Source organism: Salvia splendens, chromosome 3, assembly GCF_004379255.2.
Source record: "Salvia splendens isolate huo1 chromosome 3, SspV2, whole genome shotgun sequence".
In the NCBI taxonomy this organism is placed as follows: domain Eukaryota; kingdom Viridiplantae; phylum Streptophyta; class Magnoliopsida; order Lamiales; family Lamiaceae; genus Salvia; species Salvia splendens.
In genome coordinates this window covers 7,894,961-7,915,776 of record NC_056034.1, presented here as the reverse complement: position 1 = coordinate 7,915,776, position 20,816 = coordinate 7,894,961, and the positions used below count along the sequence as shown (strand labels likewise).

The window sequence follows — 20,816 nt, the reverse complement described above, 5'->3', positions numbered from 1 at the left end:
AAATTCTCTATATTACTTGACCATTAAGTCATTGGCCAATGCAAAGATATATTCAATTAAAGTAATTGAATATGATCGAATGGGTCATTTAATAAAGATAAGATAAAGTGATTGAGCTATTTGGATGACACATGACAAATCTTAGGCTCAATCGGGTGGTTCGTGAATGAAAGGATATTACTATAAACTTTGTGTAAAGGCTTGTTTACCGAATTCACGTAAACGTTCTTCATATATCGAGCTACGCTGCCAACGCAGTCTAGGAGTTTTGTGCAGACTTCGATTAGATCGCCGTCGATAATGAGGGCCTAAAGGGTCACACTATAAGTGTATTTTGATCCGCTCAAGGGTACAAAGTTGGAACTGCGTATTATATCTAATGCTAGTCCAAGTGGGAGATTGAAAAGATATGGGCTAGATTAGATTAATATGGATTAAATAATTATAGTTGGGCTACAATTATAATTAGTCCATAAGCCCAACAATCATGAAACCCTAATGACTCTCTGTCTATATAATGGTTATTTATTCTCCATTGTGGGAGATGAGAAATAGCGTAACATTAGAGAGAAAATACGTAAAGCTCTGTAGAGAGAATTCCTAGCTTTCGTCTACGGAGCAATTGTACCGGGATAGTTCCTGCATCGGATTGGATTGCACGTGGACCTCGATAGTAGTGGATTCAACTTGCAGGATTCAATCGAAGAAGAACAACACAACAAGTAAGATTTAGTTCCGTTGTGTATTACGTGCTCAACTTACAATGTAATTATGAATCTAGATCTGTTATTCTTGTCTGCAATTTCCGCTGCGCTCATTAGATGAATACAAGAATTCCTAACAAAAACAACACTCATAGCTAAATTAAAAATTTGTAGGTCTGCTTGTACACAGCATTATGATATATTCATACGACTGGTTGTGAATGCATCCAAATTTGTTTTAGCTTTTAAATATCCTAAAACAACCTCGGCTGAGCGATTCCGACATCCAATGACATATTGCCGCGTATACCTAAGACAAACGTGAGCCATTGATTCCTGTACTGCTTCTACACCCCTACTAATCGTCTGACACGTGTATGTTACCGCCTACAACCGGTGATTCATAATTTTCAACTGGCTGCAGCCGATAACTCCCCCTTTTGTTTCCCGCTAGGTAGCTGCTGAGCTGAACACCGATCACCAGCTCAACTTGCTTTCCCTTTTTATGTGAAAACTCTCTCTCTCAGAACGCAGAAGTAAGTTTTTAGAAATTTTTAAGGTGAACATTTCTAGTGCAGACCTCTGAATTTTGTTGTCTTCCCGAATCTGGATTCATTGTGAATTTTCGATCTCTGGTTATAATCTGTGTCGTCCGAGGTTAACTAATTTGAAGCTTAATATGTAGTAATTTTATCTAATAAATATTGTTGCGTGAGGAACCCGAATTAATTAAATTAAAATTGGGTATGATCACTCCTTGATTGGAATTCCTGGGCTGTAAGGTTGGTTTGTTTACCAGGTTCAGTTGAGTGCGTAATCAGTTGGTGCTTTTGCTTTGCTTTGCTTTGCTTTTACTTTTAAGTTGTGTGGCTTTAGTAAATTTTTATGTTAAAGTTGGAAATTAGGGTTTGGTGAAAGTAATTGTATGGGTGTGTAGTCGAGGTGGCGAAGTTTCCGTTTGTTGTGTAGATGGCTTGTTACTCGTGTTCCGTGCTATTTTTATGCGAGTTTTAGCTGTATTTGTTGTATACTGATACTCTGCTTGCTGACAGCTGCAAAACAAACCATTTTGGCATATATGATGACCGGATTATTGGGGGATATCTGGTTAGGTGGTGTGAATTGTTTATAAGTACTGGAACTCAGATGGTGCCTTCAAGGGTGGCAGGAGGAACGGCACAATCGTCTTCAAGCTCGGGAATTTTCTTTCAAGGGGATGGGCAGGGCCAGGTTCCAGGAAATTCCCAGTTCAGTTCAAGCTCTCTTCCTGGGCGTGCACAGGCACAAACAGGCCCCTTTTCCGGGGATGTCGGCAATACAGTCTTAAATAGTCTGGGAAGCTCTGCCCCCAGTGTTGGGGCAAGTTCTTTGGTTACTGATGCGAACTCAGGACTTTCAGGAGGCCCCCACCTTCAAAGAAGTGCTAGTGTCAATACAGAATCTTACATGCGCTTGCCTGCCTCGCCCATGTCATTCTCATCTAATAATATTAGCATCTCAGGAGGATCCTCAGTTGTACAACAAAGCTCTAATCAAGATCCTGGTTCACAGCACACCCAACAGCATCATGGAGTTTCCAGTGCTACGTCTTTGCCACGCATGGGGCAAATTGCAAGGATGCAAAATTCTTTTGCCCAGGACCAAACTGTAATGTCTCAGCTACAGAAAAAACCCCGTTTGGATATCAAGCAGGAAGATATTGTACAGCAGCAGGTTTGCCAACAGCTGTTGCAGAGACAAGAGTCCATGCATTTACACAACTCTAATCCTCAATTGCAAGGTTTGATCCAGCAACAGAGATTAAGGCAGCAAGAACAACAGATTCTACAGGCTATGCCGCCACTGCAGCGGGCTCAGCTATTGCAGCAACAGCAGCAGTTGCAGTTAAGACAGCAGCTTCAAATGCAGGGGATGCCATCTGGAACTGCAGTTAAACGGCCTTATGATGGTGGTGTATGCTCGCGTCGTTTAATGCAATATTTGTATCACCAGAGACAGCGTCCTACTGTGAGTACTTTAATCCCATTTGATTATATATGGCGGACGGCGGACCATGTATTTTGGTTGGCTTATGTTCTTCTTTTCGTGTTGATATACAGGTCTCATGTCATTGCTAATTGATTTAAAAAATTTCTTCTATTTTGACCTGTGTCAGCAACCTTGTACATACCCTGTTATGATGGCTGGACTTACTTGCTTCCTTTCAGGACAATGCTATTCCCTATTGGAGAAAATTTGTGGCGGAGTATTACTCTCCACGTGCGAAGAAGAGATGGTGTCTATCCCTGTACAATAATGTTGGGCACCATTCACTCGGGGTGTTTCCCCAGGCTGCAATGGTATTGTTTCTTTTTTAAATTTATTGACTATTTGTTATTGTCCTACAAAGGAACACCGCTTCCCCATGAAATTCATGCACTTCCTCTTCTCTGTCTGTGGCCTGTTCCTGAGCCTGTTTCTGCTTTTCTGTCTTTTGGTGTCCTTCAAAGCTGATTATGAAATTTGTTTGCTTTTGTTCCACAGGATGCATGGCAATGTGACATTTGTGGCTCAAAATCTGGAAGGGGGCTTGGTGCGTGTTAATCTCAACCTGTAGATGTTGCTTGAGTTAATTTAATTATTTGTTAAAATAATATTCTACCCATATTGTACACCATCTAGCATGCATAGCTGACTAAGTAACTTGTGAGTCAGCTAGCTTTTACTGCTCTGAAAATTTGGCCTGCTTTTGTGGTTTTAACAGAGGCAACTTTTGAAGTTCTCCCTAGACTTAATGAGATCAAATTTGCCAGTGGTGTAATCGATGAGCTTCTATTTCTGGACTTGCCTCGTGAGTGTAGATTCCCTTCGGGAGTAATGATGCTGGAGTATGCGAAGGCAGTTCAAGAAAGTGTATATGAGCAACTTCGCGTGGTTCGTGAGGGTCATCTTCGCATTTTTTTCTCTCCTGATTTAAAGGTAAACTGCAATATTAGTTGACTTGAAAGTTTGGTTGGGATTTTTTGTTCTTTGTTTTCAATTTGATTAACACTTGCCTCAACAAAACTTTTTTAGATTTTGTCTTGGGAGTTTTGTGCACGGCATCATGAAGAACTTCTTCCACGTCGGGTTGTTGCGCCGCAGGTAGACATCTTTTTGATTGAGTTTACATGGGCTGAGCCCTACAGTCTTGTTGCCAGCACAAGACAACATATTTCATATTGCTATACTTATCTAATCTTCTTATTCTATGTTGCTTGTGATAAGCAGCTTGGATAACTAGTGAATGTGGTTTATACTTTTTGTTTTACTTCTGCATAATCATATTCTCTATTTGAGCTTGGCGAGCTACCTGTCTAGGGGTAACAGATTTCTTTTTTTTACTCTTGGAATATAAGATTAATACTCCATTGTAATAACATTGATAAGTGGGTTTGTTACTTGCTAATGAGTTGTGCACAATCTTTTACTCGTCTCTTGTGCATCATGTTGTTACTCGAATCCTGTACCACAGTGATGAACTTTTTAATTATTAAAATGTTTAAAATTGCAATACAATAATGACAATTAGTTTCATCTGCCACACATTTCAACAGTACTCACTTGGGTATTTGTTATGCTATAGCAGCAACTGCATTCATTTGAATTTTCATGTAATCTAATGCCTCAATAGGTTGTTCGACATTGTTGACAATGACATGTCTGTGCACTCTTGAGAATTTGATATTACATTATTTTCATTGCGTAGAAGTCTGGGAAGTTGATATATGGATTAGCATAGAGAGAAACAGTATACATTTAACTTATAGAAAAGATCTTGCATGAGGACAGTGTTACATTTAGGTCATGGAGCTTATAGAACAAAAATCTGCTGCAGGTTAATCAATTGCTCCAGGTTGCCCAGAAATGTCAGAGCACGTTATCTGAGAGTGGGTCAGACAGTGTTTCTCAGCCAGATTTACAGGCAAACAGTGCTATGTGAGTCAAATAAGGACTTTGATTGGTTTAGATTTCTTTCATCTTGGTCTGGTGGTGTACTGACTCCCATATGGGATTGTGCTTGGGTATTAATTTAATGCTATTTTATTGCAGGGTCTTAGCAGCTGGGCGCCAACTTGCTAAAAGTTTAGAGTTACAGTCACTAAATGATCTCGGCTTCTCCAAAAGATATGTCCGGTGCCTCCAGGCATGTCTCAACCATTACATCCCCTTTAAGGCTAACAATCCCTTTCATCTAGTTTTTCATATTTGTCTACTGTTAGCAGATAGCTGATGTTGTTAACAGCATGAAAGACTTGATGGATTTCTGCAGAGACCAAAAGAAAGGCCCTATAGGTAAGGACATAAGTATTTATGTATTTCTATGTAGTTCTAACAAATTTCTTAGCAGTCGCGTTCATGTGCATGCCATTCTCTGTGTTATGCTGTATAATATGTTGTTGACATTTTTGCGTAATACCTGATTTACTAGCTTAAACCCATGTAAGATTGAATAGTCATTTCACCAATGCATTCTGTTTGCAGAGGGCTTGAACAGTTTCCCCAGATGTTCTTCTGCACCCCAGGTCCAGATGCAAGAAATACATATGGGAGGCCTTCAGTGTCTTCCAACTGATCAGAACACACTCAACAAGCTCATGGCATTGCATCCCAGGCTCAATAGCAATAGCTCACATGCGGGGAGTCGTGGAGGAGCTTTGACTGGATCAGCACATGGTGGTCTTGCAATGACTAACTACCAAAATTTGCTGATGAGACAGAACTCAATGAACTCAGCTAATAGTGTAAATCAGCATGACGGCTCTTCTCCCTTCAATACTTCCAGTCAGCCTCCGCGCGCAACTCCAGGGTCTTCAGGCGCTTTGGCGGGAATGTTTCAGAATCCGCAGATGGGTGGCTTTTCTGGTAGCCAAGCACCCCAGCAACATCAAATAAAGCAAAGTCAACCTCTGTTCTCGCAAAACAACCAAACATTACAACATCAGATGATTCAGCAGTTTCTACATGATATGAACAAAAAGAATAATGAGGGAGCAGCCATGCAGCAGACCTACTCCATTCAAAATCCTGGTGAGCTTGGCATCAGAAATTCTCCAGCAACATCTGCAGCTTGGAATGCTCAAGCGCAGCCACCAAGCAGAAGCAATAGTGTTAAAGCTGGTTCGTTCAATAGTGAATCTATGGCATCTGTTGGTCATATGGGATATGGCCAGAAATCAGCATATATTCCAGAGAGCCTTCATTCTTCTGATGAGATGGTTCCGGACATTGCCCACCAATTCATCGAAAATGGCTTTTTTAACAATGATCTTGATGAAAGCATGAACTTCAGTTGGAAGGGATAACTTTTCATTTATGTGTATACATTACGTATGTGTTTGTATAGGCTGGTTTTACTTCAGTTTTTTTGTCCCTTTTCTTTTGGATGTTCCTTGATCCTGTAGAGCTTGCTCGCTCCCGTCTGAGGTGTCTTTTTGGCTTATGGTTTTCTTACGAAGGCCTTTGGCTAATGTAGAGTGTATGTGTTTGTTTAGCTATGGTTTTCTGACAGAGGCCTTTGGCTAATGTAGACCGATGATACTAATCAGTATCATTTTTGTTGGTGTAAGAATTTCTACCTGAGTCTGCATGGACAGAAGAATTACTATTATTCTCGTCTTTTTAATGGTTTTCATTTGGCTTTGTTTCGCATAGCGTTGTTTTCTATTTTCGATTATCATGCACTGTGATTGAACCTAATGAGAAACGAGCACGACAGAAATTCAAGAAGTTGAAGATGAGATAATGAACTGAGAGATGGTCTGAATTATGATATAGTAGTAAAGATTAAGCCATAAACATCCTCAAGTTAGAGGAACACATTCATGTAGATGCATGGTGTGGGTTGCATCTTATATCTCGGAACATATTTGCAGCTTGGGATGGTGCAGTTCGCATTTGGAGCAAGGAGCAGAGTTGGGTTTCATCGCCTCCAAAAGGCTTCCATGACATGGCTGCCTCATTCCCTGGGCTCATATATGCATCTTCTATATCTAGAAACAAACTAACTTAGTGCTTATACTAATATTTTGAGGTCGATCGGGTGATGAGGCCAGGCGGACACTGGATCCTCTCCAGCCCGGCCTCAACACCTGATCTCATACATGCTGATTCAGGATTTACACTCTACATGGACATGTAGATTAATCATAAACTATTTGTATATTCTGCAAAAAAGAAATTAGTTAGTTGTGATACTCCTGGTTCCAAAACCAAAAGGCACAGATGTGATGACACACAGATTGCAATTAGGTTGGGCATGCAAAAGTTGAGCAACAGCGGCTAGGCTTTTCTATCTCTATAAATATACAAGGATTGGCGGTAGAAAAGAGAAACATAAAGAAGATGGAGATAGTGAAGTGTATTTATGTGGTGGTTTTGGTGGTGGGCATGATGAGTGGAAGCTGGGCACAGCCACAGAGCACGTGCTCCACGGCGCTGTCGGCACTGAACGTGTGCACGCCGTTTGTGGTGCCAGGCGCAGTGGGCAACCCCAGCTCCGACTGCTGTGGCGCCCTTCAGTCTATTGACCGTGACTGCTTGTGCAGCACTCTTCGCATCGCCTCTCGCATCCCTGCTCAGTGCAACCTCCCTCCCTTCACTTGCCGTAATCTACTCTTTCTTTTTTCTTTAACATTTCTTCTTATTAATTAGCATCCCATTCTCTTGATTACTTAATATACTGATAAATTGTTTCTCGTGCAACAGCAAACTGACCCTGGGATTTCGATCATCAACAATAATGCTTTACAGATTTCGATCATAACAATCTCTTTTTCTATCTTTTTTTCCTCATGTAATGTTCGAGAGCCATTCTCACCAGACAACCAACCAATAAACATGGCTCCTTTTTTCAGGAATAAAACTATTTTTATCTTCCTAGTTTGCTGATTCTGACATTTTGGTATTTTCAATATTTATTGCTAGTGTTATTAAGTATTAACTACTAATATACAAATGTTGTTTAATAGAGAAATGATATAAACGCCCTTTTTCTTATAAATGCTACCCCATCTTCGTAATAAAAATAGATTAACAAAATTCAAGTTCGAAAGATTTCACAAATTAACCTAAGATGAGACACCAACAAAGTAAGAATAGATAGCAAAGTTTCATCAATTTTAAACTGAAAACACAATCGATTCTTAGGAAGTATTGATAAGAAACTAATTCTACAAGAGTGAAAGCAACCTATAATTAGAAAAGTTTCCTGATGGAGTACGTACTAAACAAGCCCATCAGCCTAAAGCCCAAGAAAGAGTATCAGTTCGGCATGACTAAAGAGTTCAGTTCGGCACAACCAAAGAGTTCGGCCCCAGCCTACAGCTCGGTAAAAGCCAACCAATCAAACTCTGCTCTCAGGTCGGCATCAAGCTCTACTCTCAGATCGGCAAAAGCTGCTCGGCAATAATTCAGCAGTTCGGTCTCAGTATTCGACCGAACTAGGAGATAGTGGACTCATGCAGGATTTCCACCTCCACTACACCCACGATCTATTTAGTGGTGTCAAGCAGTCATTAACTCATGCAGGATAGTGGACCCATGCAAGATCGCCACGATCTCCACGACATCCACTACCTAGTAAATGGTGCTGCATGCCACGATCTTGGTTCAATGTATAAATAGAACCTAGATCAGATAGATAAAGTTAAGTTCTGTTAAGCTCTCTAGAGATAAAAGATCAAATAGCAAGTCTGTATTGTAAGCTGTAGAAAACAGATCAAGCAATACAACTCTGCCCTCTTTTCTTCCCGTGGACGTAGATTTACCTCAGTAAATCGAACCACGTAAATTCATTGTGTCGTAGTCTTTATTCTCTACCAGCATTTACTAACATCAGAAATTCGCGGATTCATCACTGGCGCCGTCTGTGGGAAACAGAGAACCAAATTTGTGATAAAGCGAATTTTTGACCCTTTTTCCACCCCAAAAAAATGCATACCAGATCACACACTACCCGTAATACCGTTCGTGAAAACCATGAGGAAGCTAGTCCAGCCCGCAGGTCCGGAAAACAGCCTCGGGAGACATCTACTTCCAGTTTTCACGATGAAGGAACAAGCCACTCCAGGAGAGATCGCACCGAGTCTTCCCAGCAGCCCGATTTAAATGAAGCTGTCAAGCTGTTCTTGGCCGAGAAGCAGGAGGAGTTCTTAACCTTCCTGCAGAAGAACCAACAGCCGGAGAAGACAACGGCGGATTCTCCCTCCTCCTCCAGACATGAAAGTCACTACCGCAGTAGTGACGTGTCTTCCAGGAGAAAGAATCCTCAACCCCGACATGTTCCTGTTCCTCCTCGGTACCGGAACCACAGGAGAACTCCATCTCCTCCGTACCGAAGAGATGTCGGGTTCGCCATGTACGGAGCATTAAAGACTCCGTTCTCGGACGATATCACCCGAACTCCTTTGCCGCGGAACTACCGGACACCGTCAATGACTTATGACGGGCTAGTGGATCCTCATGACTTCTTGGGATGCTATCAATATAATATGGCGAACCAGGGTCTCAATGAGGTCCATATGTGCAAGCTGTTCCCCGAGCTGCTCATCGGGAACGCCAGAAGGTGGTTCGACAGCCTTCCTCAAGGCAGCATTAGATCCTACCGAGATCTAATGGATGCTTTCCACAGGAGGTTCTTTCAGAAAGCGGAAGCCCGAATTACTTCAGCTCAGCTGCTTTCTATACGTCAAGGTCGCGACGAAAAGATCAGCGACTTCCTGACGAGATTCCATAAGGAATGCCTACAAGTAGATAATCTCAATGATCTACTTGTCATTTCGGCATTCCAAAATGGAATCCTGCCCGGAGCTCTCTACAGAAAGCTCGTGGAGTGCGGTCCGCAAACAGCTCAAGAAATGTGGGACATTGCGGACCAGTTTTCCCGTGCGGATGAGGCAGACCGTCGAAAACGGTCTTTAGACAGCTCATCCCGAGAAGAGAAAAAGAAGCCCGATCAAAGCGGCCAGGTGCTTCCTCGCCGAACTCCTTTTGAAAGAATTCAAAGGGCACCGGTACAAGGCAGATTGGGGCCACGTCTCAATCCTGAGAAGCCGCCCGCTCAGTTCGTACCATTAAACAAGTCAAGAGCGGAAATTTTCGAACTACATTCCGATATGTTCGAAAAACCAAAGCGGATGACGAAATCAGCCGCGCGGCGACCTCAGGATCAATATTGCTCCTTCCATCAAGCCCACGGTCACGATACCGAGGAGTGCCGAAATTTGGCTGCAGGTATTGATGTTCTTGTGAAAACAGGAACGTTAAAAAAATACCAAAGCAAGCAGCCAAAAAAGAACAAAAGGCAGAGAGGTGCGAACTGCAATCCTCAGGATCCGAAAAGGCATGAGGATCCCGAAGACGACGACGAGCCGCAATATGATGGAGTAATCCAGACTATTGATGCTCTCCCTGCCGGGAAGACTAAGTCGTCCCTAAAAGCAGAACGCAGAGGTTCCAATCAAGAGGAGCCAACACATAAAAGGCTGAAGAAAGACGAAGTGATTACATTTTCAGATGCCGATCCCGTCCCAGCCATCTCTCCTCACCAAGACGCTATTGTCATTCAAGCCGGAGTGGCAAACAAACTGATCCACAGAGTATTTGTGGATACAGGAGCGTCAGTCAGCATTCTTTTTAAAGAATGTTTCGATAAAATGGAAGTAGATCCAGCTCGGCTCAGTCCGGCTCCACTTCCTCTGAAAAGTTTCGCCCAGGAGGACACCCGCCCTGAAGGTATTATCAGCCTTCCGATCACGGTGGGAAAAGCGCCTACAAGCTCCAATACGATGATCGAGTTCTTTGTGGTGAAAGCTCGGTCCCCGTACAACATCATCCTGGGGAGAGACTGGCTCAACACAGTTCGGGCCGTTTGCTCTACTTATCACCTCACCATCAAGATCCCCACTAAAGGTGGGATAGCGGTCATCCGAGGTGATCAAAAGAGAGCAAAAGAATGTCTGCAGATTGCGCTTAAAAGCGCCGAGCAATCAGTTCGGCACCATCAAGCATAGCAATCACAGCAACCGGAGTCAGAGGCAAGCGAGATGACCGAAGTCACTTCAGAGCCGAACTCAATGACCGTTCAGTTATACGAAGATGATCCATCCAGAACGGTCAAGATCGGCTTCGCAGGAACGCCTCTACTCCGGGAAAAGACCATTCAGCTCCTCAAGGAGTACAAAGATGTCTTTGCATGGTCTCCGTTGGACATGACCGGAGTACCCCCCGAGGTAATCACTCATCGGTTAAATATTGATCCTTCAATCCGGCCAGTAAAACAGAAGCAAAGACTCTTTGCGGCAGAAAGAAGCCAAGTCATCCATGACGAAGTCCGCCAATTACTAAAAGCGGATGTACTATTCGAGGTGAAATATCCTTCTTGGGTGGCCAATCCTGTGATGATCAAGAAAAAAGAAGGAGGATGGCGGATGTGCATAGATTTTACCGATCTAAACAAGCACTGTCCTAAAGATTGCTATCCCCTTCCGAATATAGATAAAAAAGTAGAAGCTTTGATCGGCTTCGAAATTTTCTGTTTTCTTGATTTATACAAAGGATATCACCAAGTGTTGATGGATGAGAGTGACGCTCCGAAAACAGCTTTCATTACCGATTTCGGCATTTTCGCTTATAAAAAGATGCCATTCGGTTTAAAGAATGCCGGAGCCACTTATCAAAGGATGGTAGACAAGCTTTTTCGGCACCTAATCGGAAAACAGGTTGAAGTGTATGTCGACGACATAGTTGTCAAAAGCAAAAGCACTTCGGAGTACGAAGACAACCTCAAATCCACTCTCGACGTGCTCCGAAAAGCCAACCTCAAACTCAACCCCCAAAAATGTACCTTTTTGGTAGATTCGGGAAAATTTCTGGGTTGTTGGGTTTCAAAGGACGGACTCAAGGCAAATCCCTCAAAAGTTCAAGTTATTCAGAACATGGCGATGCCGAAGTCCATACACGATGTGCAAAGACTAACTGGATGTCTAGCCGCATTGAATAGATTCCTTTCCCAAGCAGCCGAAAAGCAATTGCCGTTCTTCAAAGTGTTAAAAAAGGCACCAAAGTTTGAGTGGGGAGCCGAGCAGAAAAAGGCTTTTGACGAGCTCAAAAGTTATTTAGCCGAGCTTCCAATTCTCTCTGCTCCAACAGATGCCGAAGTGATTTTCTTATACTTAGCGGCATCCGATCAAACCATTAGCGCGGTGCTTGTACGAGAAGAAGGCCTAAAGCAGTTTCCCATCTACTTTACAAGCCGAGCATTAAGAGGTCCAGAAACAAGGTATCAACCTCTGGAAAAAATTGCTCTGGCGTTAGTAAATGCAGCAAGGAGACTGCGGCCATACTTCTATGCTCACAAAGTATGCGTCTTAACCGATCTGCCTCTTCGGCAAGTTTTGACCAAGCCAGAAGCATCAGGCAGAATCGCCAAATGGGCCATAGAGCTGGGAGAACACTCAATCGAGTACCTACCTCGGAAAGCCATCAAGGGACAAGCCTTGGCAGATTTTCTTGCAGAGGCCAAGTTCGATCAAGCAATCCCTGTCATTGCCGAACAGAAAAATTCTGCCAATGCCGAACTAACACAGCCCTTGGAATCCGAAGAAGAGCCGCCGGACTGCTGGAGCGGATTCGTAGATGGAGCTTCGAATAAAACGGGAAGTGGAGCTGGTATTCTGCTTATCGCTCCTGATGGACACGAGGTAACCTATTCACTTCGGTTCTCATTCCCAACCACTATTAACGAAGCCGAATACGAAGCCCTCCTTGCCGGACTCCAGCTAGCGCAAAGTCTATGTATCAAGTCTCTCAAAATCCATTGTGATTCACAAGTCATAGTGAATCACATGTTGGGTACAAGTGAAGCCCGTGATGAGAGGATGAGGAAATATTTAGACAAAGCGCAAAGCATTAGCCGAAGTTTCTCTTATTTTCGGATAATCCGCATTCCCAGAGCAGAAAACAGCCGAGCAGATACTTTAAGTAGGTTAGCCGCATGTCCAAGCTCAAAGGTGGAGGAATTGATGCATCGAAGCATTGATGAAGCTGAGGTACATTCAGTAACCAGCTCGCCGAACTGGATGACGCCGATCTTACAGTATCTAGATCAAGGACAACTGCCCGAGGATAAGAGAGAAGCTCGGAAAATCACATGCCGAGCACTTCGGTACGAACTTCATGGAGAAGTCTTATACAGAAAGTCCTACCTTCAGCCGTTATTACGATGTATAGGGCCAGAAGAGACGGACTACATCCTCAGAGAAGTTCATGAAGGATCATGCGGCAGCCACATCGGAGCTAGAGCTTTAGCTAAAAAAGTTCTAAGATGGGGATATTATTGGCCAACCTTGGTACAAGAAGCAGTGCAGCTCGTCAAGACATGCCCGAAGTGCCAAATCCATGCAAATATCCCAAGGATGCCGCAGACCGATCTATCCACTATGCAAAGCCCTTGGCCTTTTATGCAATGGGGTATAGACATAGTAGGACCACTACCACAAGCTCCTCGGCAAATAAAATTCCTAATCGTTGCCGTGGACTACTTTACGAAGTGGGTGGAAGCTGAACCATTAGCTACGATAACGAGCTCGAAGGCATTGGATTTCGTCTGGAAGAACATAGTGTGCCGATTTGGCATACCCCACATCCTCATCTCGGATAACGGGACTCAGTTCACCGACAAGACGTTCAAGAATTGGTGCCAAGAGCTGAATATTCAACAGCGGTTCACTTCGGTCTCTCATCCACAAGCAAACGGACAAACGGAGGTAACAAATCGTATCCTGGTGAAAGGGTTAAAAGCTCGGTTAGAACAAGCCAAAGGACAATGGGTAGAAAATCTCCCTCAAGTCCTATGGTCCTACCGAACTACACCCACAACCTCCAACGGTGAAACTCCGTACAGTCTTGTGTACGGCACTGAAGCCGTGATTCCGGTGGAGATCGGCATACCCAGTCCCCGAACTCTAAATTTCTCAGCAGAAATGAATGACGACGGACTGAGAGCCGAGCTAGATCTTGCCGAAGAAAGAAGAGAATTGGCATGCATAAAAGCAGCCAAGTACAAGGAGCAAGTAGCCCGGTATTATAACCAAAGGGTGAAGAAGCTGCAATTTCAAGTGGGAGATCTCGTCTTGAGAAACAACGAAGTAAGCCGAGCAGAAAAGCTGGGCAAGCTCGAACCCACATGGGAAGGTCCGTATCGGGTGTCAGAAGTCCTCGGCAAAGGGTCTTACAAATTGGCTCACATGTCAGGAGAACAGGTACCCCGAACATGGCACATTTCCAACCTCAAGAAGTTCCATTTGTAAGAGACAGTCCGGTCAGTCAGTCTTGAGTCCTGTTCGGTCAATGTGCTTTCTTTGGTTTGCTTGGTCTTTGTTTGTCTCTGTGCGTTTTGTCTGTGTGTTTTGTCTCTCTCTGTGCGTGTCGTCTCTTACAAATGTTACTGAGGTATCTTGTTCTTCGAAGGCTGATCCCCTTCTTAGAACATATACAAGCCAACGATTGTGAGTCAAAGCTTCTAAAGAGGATACAAGACCACAATTCAGCTTAAACAAGCAGTTCGTCTGAAACGAACTGCAATAAGCCAACGATTGTGAAGTCCAAGCTTCTAAAGAGGATACAAGACCACAATTCAGCTTAAGAATCAAGCACTTCGTCTGAAACGAACTGCAACAAAAGTCCGATTCACGCGATAAAACTTGCCTGAATTAGGACAAGGGAAAGTCCGATCCACGCGATAAAACTCGCCGAATTAGGACAAGGGAAAGTCCGATCCCCAAATTAGGACAACGAAAAGTCCGATCCGAGCGATAAAACTCGCCAAATTAGGACACAAACCAAGTCCGGTCAAAGAAGAGTTCACTTCATAAGACCGAGGACAAACATCAACTTACCCCGTACCTTTATCCAGAATGCCGAAGTGATTCACTTCGCTTTTCGGGGGGGGGGGTAGTGATGGAGTACGTACTAAACAAGCCCATCAGCCTAAAGCCCAAGAAAGAGTATCAGTTCGGCATGACTAAAGAGTTCAGTTCGGCACAACCAAAGAGTTCGGCCCCAGCCTACAGCTCGGTAAAAGCCAACCAATCAAACTCTGCTCTCAGGTCGGCATCAAGCTCTACTCTCAGATCGGCAAAAGCTGCTCGGCAATAATTCAGCAGTTCGGTCTCAGTATTCGACCGAACTAGGAGATAGTGGACTCATGCAGGATTTCCACCTCCACTACACCCACGATCTATTTAGTGGTGTCAAGCAGTCATTAACTCATGCAGGATAGTGGACCCATGCAAGATCGCCACGATCTCCACGACATCCACTACCTAGTAAATGGTGCTGCATGCCACGATCTTGGTTCAATGTATAAATAGAACCTAGATCAGATAGATAAAGTTAAGTTCTGTTAAGCTCTCTAGAGATAAAAGATCAAATAGCAAGTCTGTATTGTAAGCTGTAGAAAACAGATCAAGCAATACAACTCTGCCCTCTTTTCTTCCCGTGGACGTAGATTTACCTCAGTAAATCGAACCACGTAAATTCATTGTGTCGTAGTCTTTATTCTCTACCAGCATTTACTAACATCAGAAATTCGCGGATTCATCACTTCCATTTTTTCTTGGTAAGATAATTAAGTTTAAACAACCATAAAATAAAATGAAATGTTGTATACAAATTTAAAAAATAAAAAATTTGATAAAATCGAACGAACGAGCGGGTCAGGTTCGGATCCAATAAACAGTAACTGACCCAAAACACATTAACGGTTGAATTTGATCAGATCGGACGAATGGCCATCTTCACCATTTCTCCGATGACAATCTCCGCCACCGCCCTCCTAAATCAACCATCTGCTGCCGCCGTCTCGATACCTGCCTTTCTCCGTAATTCTCGGTAGGCACTTCGGGTGAACCGCAGACGGAGAGCACAAATTCTCGCGGCTTCTCTTTCGGCGAGAGACTCGTGAATCCATCGGTGTTTCTCTGCTTCATTGTTTATTCCTTGTGCATTAACTGAAGCTTCCGAGCTCGACTCCATTTGTTAGTCTCATCACTGTGTATTGCTTCAATTGCCACTTCTGCTAATTTCCCAGTTCAAGGTATACTAACATCATAACGAGATATTTCCAAATATTATTTGATATGTTCAGAAGTAATCTTCAAACTACAATTTGTTAGACTTTAGTGAGAATCCATACTTATTTAATTGTGTCAAAATTTGTGTTCTCATGATATATGGTTTTAGTGTAAATCTTGCTGAGGGACATAAAACGCGGAACGGATCTCCTACACCACCTTTCCTACTCCATTCCTAATCCACCGCTCACAACTTAATAAAATAATCTTATAACATGTAAGTGATGGTTAAGTGATGGTGGAATTATTTTATTAAGTTGTGAATGTGGATTAGGAATGGAGTAGGAAAGGTGGTGTAGGAGATCGCTCCGAAATAAAACTAACATACTAACAACAAGCGCAGAACAAAATAGAACCCTTTACACACAGCTGGAATATGTTCCATTCGTGGTTTCTTTTCAGTTAATAATGGACGCAATTGGTGGCAGTATATAGTGCATTGACTCACGGTGTCATGTTGATACTATGCTAAGTGCTAACAACCAGGGCTGTCCAATATGGACTGCAAATATACATAAATTGTGATCATAAGTTTTCATGTCTTCGTTTGTATTCTGGTCAGTCTCCTATTATATCATGTTTGTTGAGCGACAAATCGGGGTCTAGGGCAAGGATACAACTTACAAGATCTTTAGCTGCTCTTTGGGGTTAAATAGCGTTTGAACTCTCTATATTGTCTCATTTATTGTTTACTATGATTCAGGCTTTGCTTCCATCTAATTGATTTCCGTCCTTTTCTTTTAGAAGGAAGGAGAGGGGAACAGAAGGAAATAAATAGGAATCTACTAGGGAGCTTTTTGGTTAAAAAACAAAATTTGATTGTTCATTCTTGCCTTTTGCGGTTTCAAGGAAGGCATGCATGTAAATGAGGGCGAGGAAGTTATGAACCATGATAATGATGCAGATGTCGGAATGTCAAATCATTTGGACTTGAATGTGGACTGTCCTAGCCCAAAATTATCCAATGTCAATGGGGTTTGTTCTCGTCGTTCTTTGAAACATGATGTACTCAAACTAGGTACTGAGTTTGATTCTGATGAGCAAACATATAGATTTTACCATATGTATGCTGAGTTGGTTGGGTTCAGTGTAAGAAAAGACTGGGTCAATAGGAGCAAGGTCCATGGACGGGCGATGTCAAGAAAGTTTACCTGTTCCAGACAAGGTCACCGGAAGAAAGACAAGAGGGATGTTAATGTGAAGAAACATCGCAAGGAAACAGGAACAGGTTGTTTGACTTACATGGTAGTAACTCGTCATATTGATGGAAAATACCTTGTTACTCAATTTGAAGCAGAGCACAATCACGAGGATGTGAATCTGACTGAAGCTGAGAGGTTACTGGAATCTTCAGCAGGTAAGGGGGGACTCTGCTGAAGTTTCTGAAACTGACTCATTGAAGAACTCAGAGATTCAGTCATAACTGTCCTTTCAGATGTTTTGCCCTCCTGAAAAATTCGATGACCTTCAAATAGATGATGAGATTTTCTTGAGCTCCAAAAGAACAAGTGATATGAAGGAAGGAGATGCTGCACGCCTGATTTATTATTTCCAGGGACAGCATTTTGTAAACTCTTCATTCTTCTACTCACTACAACTTGGCATTTATGATAAGGGTAGCAATGTATTTTGGGCCGATGACAATATGATAATGGAATATGGCCATTTTGGGGATGTTGTCTGGCTAGCGTCGTGCACAAGAAACAAAAGCTTCCTTCTTCTTGTTCAGTTTGTTGGACTCAATAATCATAAACAAGTCATCATTTTTGGTGCTGCCTTCTTATATGATGACAGTGTTAATTCCTTCAAGTGGCTTGTTCATACTTTTGTTGAAGCGATCTGGTAAGAAACCTAAGTTCATTCTGTCAGATCAGGATGCAACGGTTGTTCAAACTATTCATGCAGTATTACCAGAAACAAGCCACTGCACATGTGCCTGGCAGATGTATCTGATTGCCCTTAAACATCTTCGCCATGTGGTTAAGGAATATGATTCTTTTGTGATTGATCTTAGAAGTTGTATCTTTGGTCATGACCAGGAGGAAGATTTTATCCAAGCATGGGAGTCTGTGTTGGTGAGACATGGCTTGTGTAATAATGCATGGTTGAGATGGATGTATAGAGAGAAAGAGAAATGGGCTGTAGCATATGGTAGAAATACTCTCTTTGTTGACAGAAATGGCACACTCCTGGTGGAGCTTTTGTCTTATAAACTCAGAAGCTGCTTATCGCCAGATATTGATGTTCTTCAGTTCTTCAAACATTTTGAGAATGTAGTCAATGAACAAAGGTACAGAGAGCTAGAATCAACCCTTGACATGGGAAGCCATGCTCCGGTTTTAATGGGTAATGCAATCTTACTCAAGCATCCTAGTGAGACGTATACCCCTAAGGCTTTTGAAGTGTTTCAGAGAGAATATGAGAAATGTTTAAATGTCATCATTGATAAGTGTGGTGATCGTGATACAAGAACTGATTACAAAGCCAAAACATATGGAAAGTCCATGGTTGCATATAATTCTTTTGATGGTACTGTTTCTTGCAACTGCATGAAGTTTGAGCACGTAGGGTTTTTGTGCAGCTGACTTCTTGGTTGCATATAATTCTCTAAAAGTCCTTGATCATCAAAATATAAAAGTTGTTCCGCATTATTATATCTTGAAGAGATGGGCAAAAGATGCAAGGATTTCACCAATTAAAGAAAGTCATAGTTGTGCAGGTGATGACCACAGAAAGATTATACCCACTCGTTATAAAGACATTTGCCGTAATATAATGGAAATATCTGCCAGGGTTGCTGAATCTGACCCAGCTTTAGAATATGCTTCAAGGCAACTTGATGAAGTCATGCGAGGAATTGAAAGAATCTTGAATTTTAGAACTTTTGAGGAAGCTAAAGGTCCTCGTGCTTCAGACAACGAACTAGCTGATGTTGGCCTTGATAGAAATGACTTTGAGGATCAGGAATGTTGATGTGATGAAAGGAACCACTGAAGCTGAAAGTATAGTCCCTGATAAAGATCAACCGAATCACTGTGGTGAACAAATCCCTGGTGTGAGTTGCAATCTAAATATTCGTCCTTCTCCACCTGGGACAGTTCTATTTGTTGCATGTGCTCCTCCCACATACATTTCTTCGCCATGTCCTGCACCTTCACCAAGTCCCCTTACACAGGTATATTGGTTGGATTTTGAAAAACTTCCTGATTGGCTGTTTGTGTCCTGCCTATTAAACCAGATGTTTTACTGTGTATTTTTATTTGTATTGAAGGGCTTATACACCATTGAATCCAGTCATATGGTGCAGAGTATGTATCAAGCATCTAATTTAACCATTAACCAACAATCTAATCCTAACATATATGAACCTTCAAGTTTTTACACTAACCAACATCATTCTCCCAGCCATGCTCGATTCTTTCAAGTAAGTACATTTACGCCTGCCATAAAAATATATTGCTTACTCTTCATAAAAGCTTTCAGTAACCTGCTCTGTACTTCTGTCATGCAGGACTCACTGATTCATAGCCAGTTTCAGGATCCCATGTCAAATGGTAATCAATTGAAGCAGGTAGGTATAGCTGCTAAGACAGCATGGAACTTTTATATCTGATGGGCGTGATGCTTTGTTGACAAGATTCACTTATCCTGATCCCTGTGTAGGTAATGGACATACAGAGCTGCTGGTGTTTAGGATATAAATTGGGAAAATTTTCAATGGTGCTGCCCGAAAAAGATAAATTATCTGGATTCAATGTATTGTTATATACAGTACATGGTTCAGTATTCCTTACTGATATCAAGTCAGTCTTCCCCGAGTGAGGCAGGGGCCATGAGATGACATACTGCTAACAGGAGTCAAGAGAACGGAAATGCCTTATTGAGGAGCTTAGCTTGGCTCTGCTAGTCCTGGCTGTAACTAAAGGTTACTCAGCTTTGCCCTATATATTTTCCTTCCTTATATTGCATTTGAAAGCCTGAGTTTCTCTGTTTCTCATCATACAGAGTAGGTGGCTTAAGCGTATATGATCAAGGGACAGACTTGATACTGATTAATTTATCAGATGGTGTTTCCCGCGGCCCATGTTGTATGCGAAAGGATTAAAAATTATCTCCCCAGAAATGTAATTCACAATTGTGCAACTGATGACAGCATCAAGTAAGTGTATAGAGTAAATAAATCCCGAGCTTAGAGAGTCGGTGTTGAGTGTTCGAATGTGAGTTGTGATGGTTGGAATATATGATCCTCAATTTGTAGTTGCATAACATGGTAGATGTTTGTGGTTGTTGTGTGTTGAAGGGTTGATAATGAAGGAGATGGAGAGATTTGGTTAGGTGGTGCAGTAATGTGTGATTTCACTTTCATGAAGTAGGGGTGGGGGTGGGGCCAATGGGTTACTAGGACTAGTGGCTCTTGTTAGCTTTACCCATCTTTGGGTCACGTCTTCTGTTTTGTGTGCCCATTACCTTTCTTTTATTACTGTGGATGAGATGAGTGGGAAATTGGAATCATTTTTAACACCAAAAAATATTACTACTACCTAATTCTTAACGTGTGAAATTGTTTTCTTGATGCCGAATAATCATCCCATTTATTTGTTCCAATCATCATCACTCTTGGTACTTCTTCAAGTGCAAGATTTTTGCCAACCAATCTAATTATGGATTACTTCACCGATTGTTTTGAAAAACACCTCTTTTCTTTATTTAAATTGACAAGCCCTTTTGCAATACCAATTTGTTAGTTAAAAAGAATGAAACGGTTAAAACCTCGCTCTCATATAAAATCAATAAATAAATGCTACTGTAGTACTACAAACTAAAGCCTCATGAGTCACGCAGGCTAATTGGGTTTATCATAGAGACTTGACCGAGAAACTAAAGTTATTTTGACACATAAAAATAATTTTTAGAGTGAAGTACGCAAATGGTCCATGAACTATGCGTTTTGTACGTAAAC

The 20,816-nt window shown here is 42.2% G+C and overlaps 3 protein-coding genes across 6 annotated transcripts; all 3 read left to right on the top strand.

Annotated features, from left to right (window-relative positions):
* The first annotated feature begins 1,141 nt into the window (after nt 1-1,141).
* LOC121794692 (probable transcriptional regulator SLK2) lies at nt 1,142-6,357 on the top strand. 2 transcript variants are annotated; one of them, XM_042192971.1, is made up of 10 exons: nt 1,142-1,240; nt 1,757-2,711; nt 2,912-3,043; nt 3,228-3,276; nt 3,448-3,662; nt 3,759-3,827; nt 4,561-4,661; nt 4,776-4,869; nt 4,949-5,018; nt 5,208-6,357. In XM_042192971.1, exons 2-10 carry the CDS (start codon nt 1,851-1,853, stop codon nt 6,026-6,028), a joined length of 2,412 nt encoding a protein of 803 aa, XP_042048905.1. In that variant the 5' UTR covers nt 1,142-1,240; nt 1,757-1,850; the 3' UTR covers nt 6,029-6,357. The 2 variants fall into 2 exon arrangements, with proteins under 2 accessions (XP_042048905.1, XP_042048906.1); XM_042192972.1 differs by having other exon boundaries at nt 1,185-1,263.
* A 696-nt stretch (nt 6,358-7,053) lies between these two features.
* On the top strand, nt 7,054-7,604 carry LOC121794160 (stamen-specific protein FIL1-like). The gene is made up of 2 exons (XM_042192203.1): nt 7,054-7,329; nt 7,431-7,604. The coding sequence occupies exons 1-2, from the start codon at nt 7,068-7,070 to the stop codon at nt 7,436-7,438; spliced, it is 270 nt and encodes an 89-aa protein (XP_042048137.1). The 5' UTR covers nt 7,054-7,067; the 3' UTR covers nt 7,439-7,604.
* A 7,872-nt stretch (nt 7,605-15,476) lies between these two features.
* On the top strand, nt 15,477-20,203 carry LOC121793717. 3 transcript variants are annotated; one of them, XR_006049149.1, is made up of 6 exons: nt 15,477-15,819; nt 16,601-19,031; nt 19,128-19,280; nt 19,368-19,427; nt 19,520-19,781; nt 19,862-20,203. XR_006049149.1 is itself a non-coding variant. In XM_042191760.1 (5 exons), exons 2-4 carry the CDS (start codon nt 18,786-18,788, stop codon nt 19,676-19,678), a joined length of 714 nt encoding a protein of 237 aa, XP_042047694.1. In that variant the 5' UTR covers nt 15,477-15,819; nt 16,601-18,785; the 3' UTR covers nt 19,679-19,781; nt 19,862-20,203. The 3 variants fall into 3 exon arrangements, 2 of the variants coding, with proteins under 2 accessions (XP_042047694.1, XP_042047693.1); XM_042191760.1 differs by having other exon boundaries at nt 16,601-19,280; XM_042191759.1 differs by having other exon boundaries at nt 16,601-19,427; nt 19,520-20,203.
* The last annotated feature ends 613 nt before the right edge of the window (nt 20,204-20,816 follow it).